Here is a 6336-nt window from a genome sequence, read left to right as displayed (position 1 = left end):
ATAACATTTTCTAAGTCATGCTAATCAACAGTTCCAGCTTATACCATCCACTATTAACTCTAAATACATCTATTTTGGAAGATTATCTCCTAGAAAATACCATAAATTTGGCAACTATGTGACTGAACAGTACCTGTTGTTTAAGTCTTCTGCACTTTCATGTGTGCAGAACTTTGCTTGTTCTATCTTGCATACTGAATTGGAAAATATATAAAATTATTCTCACATATTATATTATTATAATTAGATATGACACTTATACTTCACTGTTATCTACATCGACATTCATATTAATTTCCATTCGAACCAAGCCTATATAAATTAAATTATATCAGATAACCTGATAAGAAAATCGACAAGAGAGATAGACACAAAAATAAAAAAGCATCTAAACATGATGAATAGAAGCATATGGAAGAACTCAAGGAGGAGTAGAAGCAGAATCAAGAAGAAGGGAGAAGACAAACTGAGCAATTTACCTAATGAACTCATTCACCACATTCTTTCCTTTGTTGATGCAAAAACTGCTGTTCAAACCTGTGTTCTCGCTCATCGATGGAAGAATATTTGGATTTCACTCCTTTTTCTTAACTTCCATAACTCTTCTTTTGATCATGATTTTCTTTTCCAAGATTTTGTTCTTAATTTTCTTGCCAATAGAAATTCTGACTCCAAAATCGATGTTCTCAAATTCGAATGCACCGGTGACGAACTTAAAGAGACCGGTGCACCCATCGTTGATTCCGTCATCGATTATATCGTTGCTGATTATGTTCTCGAGAGTCTACCTCGATTATTCACTTCACGAACCCTAACTATGCTCAATCTCAGTAACATATCCACTAAAACTTCAACCTTTGAATTTGTTTCGCTACAAAAGTTGTCTCTTATTGATTGTAAGTTTGAGATTAGGGATATAGAGATTGGGCGTTTTTGGCGCCCGAGCAACCGTATTTCGCCCGGGCAAGACCAGATAGGTATTTTGGCCAATATTTGGTGGATTTTTAGCTTGAGCAATAGTCCCCTCGCTCGAGCAAGAACCATGCAGGAAATTGAGTCTGTTTTGATGAATTGGTCGCTTGAGCGACAGTTTCTCACTTGGGCGAAAGGCAAAGATAAGTTGTGACTGTTTTTGATTGATTTATTGCTTAGGCAATAGCCCTAGCTTGGGTGTGAAGTGTATTTACACTTGGGAAAGACCACGACTCAGATGATTGAGTCCGGTGCCCAAATCAACAAACTTATGTTAGGTATCAGTGGCAGAATACACCTAGAGGGGGGGTTGAATAGGTATGGCGGAGCTCAAGTTCCACTTTTTTTGGGTTTTTACACACTTGCTGAAAAATGCCCAATTAATCGATTAAGCACTGTTCATAATCGATTAACCAATAATAGAACCAGAATGATTAGTACAACAACTTGCACGGTTATTAACCAACACACAAACATATATACAACATATACTTTTATGTAAGATTAACAAGAACATAGCAAGGAACAAGCATGCAAAATATCAACTCCAAACTCGCATTAAAACATATTGAAATATAAAAGAGAAAAGGATAGAAAAGATTGCGCATGGATTTTATCCTGGTTCGTTTTGCTGTCCACTGCAAAACTACATCCAGTCCTCCCCTCTGATTTGGGAGATTTTCCTTCTTCACTAAAGAACATAATGTACATTACATACACACTTCCAAATACAAGACTCAAACACTCCTTTCTTGGAACCCAAAGAACTTCGTTTCCCTTGGTTTGACCTTTCCCAAAACCACCTCCAAGAAAACCTTTCTTACCGCGATTCGGCCCCATTTAAGGTATCACTCTTTATCCCAAGACCTCCAAGTCTTTATGTTAAGAACACCTTACCTAACCGCAACTAGGATTTTCCCAATCCTTGAATTAACAATGCTTTGAGTTATGAATGAGTACTTAATACTCGGATATTACAATAAAGATCAAAGTCTATAAAACCTAATCAAGAACTCACAAGACGTCCTAATCTAATATGAATGTTCATGCATGAGGTTTATGAAAATATGCAATCATAAAAAACTATCTCTTTTTCTTTTCAAGAAACACAAGAATGATGGAAGAAAACTTTTCAAAGAATCATGCAATATGAATATAAAAACTAAATCCTTAGCATGATATAATCTTTCTCCTAATTCAACACTCTCTAATCGATTCTAACAGTGATGATCTATCTCTTTTCTCTATGTTTTTTTTCTCTTAGCCGTTTATGTAATTAGCCAGTATTTATAAAACATATTTTGTCTCTAAAAACTGTTTTTCAATTATGCAGTTGAAACAGCAGAAAACACTCACGTTAATTCATTAAGTCATGTGGTTAATCGATTAACCAATGTATTTTTAATACATGATTAAATGGTAAACTACTTATATGATATATGCTCATGCAATACATGTTTTCCAAAATATAATACCTTTAATGCACAAAATCAATGTATAAAATGCATGAACCTAATTATCATATATATCTAGATGATGTCTCATTTTAGTGGATTAGTTACTTCATTAAGTCTTGTGAGACTCACACCTAGGTTTACCTAACCTAGACTCAATATCTATGGCAAGCATCTTAGACTTCTAAAAAGATAATAAAGAATTATAACATAAGTCTAATAAGACACCACTTGAGCCCTCAACATGTTGATTGTTAAGCCATCTTCAAGCTTTAATTAATTCCTTGTCTTCATCAAAACATAGGCAAAATATTGCTAATGCAATCATTGACGCTTTGCACTTTCAACTTATACTGTTACTTTTGGTTCTTGCGCCTTATGTGGGCAAGGATTCCGACGATGATGTCGTGAGCAAGGCTATGCCTAAAAAGGATTACATGATACCACGCAGCGATGTCATATGACCGTAAGAGGCTTGGCTATGTGGCAATCTAGGGTAAGTCAACAATGGTTCGTAGTGGTAAGGATGTTATTCCTATATTATATGATACCCCACAGCGAGGTCGTCTGACCATAAGAGGCTTGACCATGTGGCCGTCCAGGGTAATTCAACGATGGTTCGTAGTGGTGGGGATGTTATTCCTATATTACGTGATAACGTAAGATTGGGTCACACAAAAAGCATTCCTTTGGGAGATGTCTTAGGATGGATCGATCATTTTAAAAGACTAATTAAAATATTTAATCGGCTAACTTCAGTTAGTGTGCATATTCATTATAAAAAACGAAGTATTGTAGAGGAAATTTATAGGAGACGAACGAGCCCCGCGATGTTGAGAGGGATGGCGATAGCGATGATTAGTCAGCAAAGTCTTGAGGGAGAGTCTAGGTGAGATGAGTCCCATGTATTCCTGGATGAGGTATTCTGTTGGATCGGACAGTTCTCACAGCATTAACTAGACGATCTGTGACAATCCCTCTTTGCAATCAGGATCAATGAGAGGGATGCCCAGAAAGTGTTTGATATGACACCGTCCTGAAATAGACCGTACTTTGGAACCAATCAATCATGTATATATCCTTGCGAGGAATAATTTTTGGTGCGATCAAATCGGCTTGTTATGGGTCCTGTACTCTTGGTTATTTCCGAATAGTATATTGGGATGATATTGGTGTAAGGATGGATGAAATAAGCATAACATTCATATATTGAGATCGTGGATATTAATCCCCATGATCCGAGTTATAACCGCTCATCATTTTGCATTATGTTTGTGAATTATATTCCACGTCGTCAATGAATTATATTCATTAGATGTCTTACTCTCTCTTCTTTTCTTTTCTTTCTACTTGTTCTCGGTCCGTGTTCTCGTTTATATGGACCGTACAGCGAGGATTCGGAGCTACCGATTCTCGATGTCCCAAGAGGGGACATGGAGTAGTGATGGACATAGATATACCTACACATGCCCTTGTGCCTTAGAGCTAGAGATGGTTTGTGATGGCTCTACGATGCGCTTCCCTTCTCAACATGCAAACTTGGAGGCTTCATTCACCTTGCCTGCTCGGAGATTTGCCTGCTCGCTTCTCTTCCGATTCTGAGACGGAGGAGGATTGTAACATCGTGAATTTTACTACCTTGAAAATATATGTTTTTATTAATATTGTTATTAATTATATTTTCGAAAATGAATTCTGGGAATTTTAGGTAAAGAATTAGACGAAACTTTAAATGAGTTTTAGTCTTATAATTCTATTTCCAATTTAGTGGTAAAGTTTCATGATTTTTGGAGATAGTCGGTTTCTGGCCACTGTCGGGGCCGAATCTCACCCAGTACGGCTCAAAAAGTGGTTTTTGAGTTCCGTAACTCGGAATCGAATTCCGATCGCGCCGTTGGCTTCGTAATTTCATTTTGAGTCAATATAGACCCTGAGTACACTCATACCTATTTTCTAAATATTTTTCACTCGGAATGCCGAAATCTGAAATTCTAATCGAATATTAAGATCGGGCGATTGATAATGCTCGATCGAGTATTGGCCGATAATACTCGGGCGTGTTTATCGCACGTGTCCACTAAGTGGTTATTCCACATTGGGATGTGAGTTTTGACTTTCCATAAAGCAAACCTCACATCACTTTCTCAAATCTCTTATGAGATCATCATTAGCCACCATAGGAGATTTTTCATGATTGCCTAGAGGGAAATCTGATTTTCCTCTCCCCTTAAACCCTCACACTTCACTCTCACACTCTCTCATATGCAAAAAATTTCAAGAGAAGGTAAAAATCCTCTCTTCATCTTTTCTCTCATTTCTCATTGCTTCTTCCATCTTTAATCCTTGATCTCTCAACATTCATCCAAGGTACGTTGATGATATTTAAGTATGTTGTTCATGAACATGTCAAGAACATATTCAACCATTGAAATTTTCTAAAACGCTTTCTAACTCATTTTCTCCTCAAAACCGAAAATGGTGATGTTCTTGAACTTATGAAAATATTTTGTTGAAACCATGAACAACTTGTGTTCACAGAGTTGTTATAATGTTGTATTACATGCATTTGTTGTTTTAGCGAAAGGGGATGATGATTAAATCAAAGGAACCTTTAGGAAGTATTTTAGAAAAATGAGAATGTATGTATTTCTATTTGTTGTTAGCCTTAAACCATGGCTTGGAACAAGTTGGAAAAATAGAGAATTTTGATAAAGAAGGATGTTAAGGTTTATGAGTACATGGATGCCTCATAGAACTCTTAAAGGATACTTTGAATAACTTACTTTAAAATGGTAAGATTATCAAAGAATGTCTTAAATCGGAATATGTAGTTTTACTAAAAACCGTACCGTTTAAAATGAATGGAAATCATGAACGGAATCGTGAACGGACTTTCGATGAAAAAGGATGGTCAAGAACACGTGATGTTGAAATTGATGGATGAAATTGATGTATAATCACGATGGGAAAAAGAGAAATGATTTTAAGTATTCTAGTAACGATTTTAGAAATATCGGAAACTAACGAATTTTTATTGTGGTAGTTACGAAGATTTCGGTGTTCGAACCTTGAAACCAAACCACCCTTAGTTGATGAGTTAAAGCACGCTTCATTGAGGTGAGATAGAACACATCGTGACATAGTGGTGTCCGGAATATGACACACGAATCTCCTAAACCATCTCAAAGGTTTTGGAGTTAACTTGGGTTCTAAGAAACCCAAGAATTTTTATGTTTGAATGCTTTTGAATATATATGATTGTTGATGAAATGTGTTGAATATTGTATATGAATGTTGTTGGGAACTTTTCTGTGTGCAGGTGTTTGAAAGACCATGTTTGAATGTATTTCGGTTGTCGAAAAGGGTGAAATTGGTATTCTATCCAAGTCCCTATCGCTTGGGCGAGAAACTCTCGCTTGGGCGAGGACTGGGCGAGGGGAAGTTTTGGTTCTGGAACTCCCTCGCCCGGGCGACAAAGTCTCGCTTGGGCGAGTAAGGGCCTCGGTTGGACGAGAAAGCCCAGGATTTTAATGAGTTTCTGGAACTCTCTCGCTTGGGCGAGAGAGGTCTCGCTCAAGCAAGAAGAGACCTTGCTCAAGCAAGAAGAGACCTCGCTTGGGTGATAATACCTTCGCCTGGGCGAGGAAAGCTTCAGTTTATTTGAGATTTAAAGATGAATGGTCGCTTGGGCGACTAGTTCCTGCTTTGGCGAGGGATGGTGTGGAAAGATTGAAATGAAATGATGTTGTGAACAATGTGATGAACCCGGGTAGGGTGTATTGCGATATAAAGGTTGTGGAATGAGATCATGGCTTAGATGAGAAGCATGACTCCACAAAAGTATGAAAGCATTGTTTGTGTTTATGCCTTGTTGGGCAAGTGTCCGACTTGAGGTCGTGAACTAGGGGGT

General features: G+C 37.4%; 1 protein-coding gene across 1 annotated transcript in view; it reads left to right on the top strand.

The window, feature by feature from the left end:
* Positions 373–6336, top strand: part of LOC109362603 (F-box/LRR-repeat protein At3g58900-like) — a 12968-nt gene continuing 7004 nt past the window's right edge. Inside the window, exon 1 of the mRNA XM_019608515.1 lies at positions 373–725. Within this exon, the coding sequence (XP_019464060.1) occupies positions 395–725 (331 nt within the window). The 5' untranslated portion in view covers positions 373–394. The remainder of the gene's footprint in view (positions 726–6336) is intronic.

Source organism: Lupinus angustifolius, chromosome LG12 (genome assembly GCF_001865875.1).
Source record: "Lupinus angustifolius cultivar Tanjil chromosome LG12, LupAngTanjil_v1.0, whole genome shotgun sequence".
NCBI classification, from domain to species: Eukaryota; Viridiplantae; Streptophyta; class Magnoliopsida; order Fabales; family Fabaceae; genus Lupinus; species Lupinus angustifolius.
This window is presented reverse-complemented; position numbering and strand designations above follow the sequence as displayed.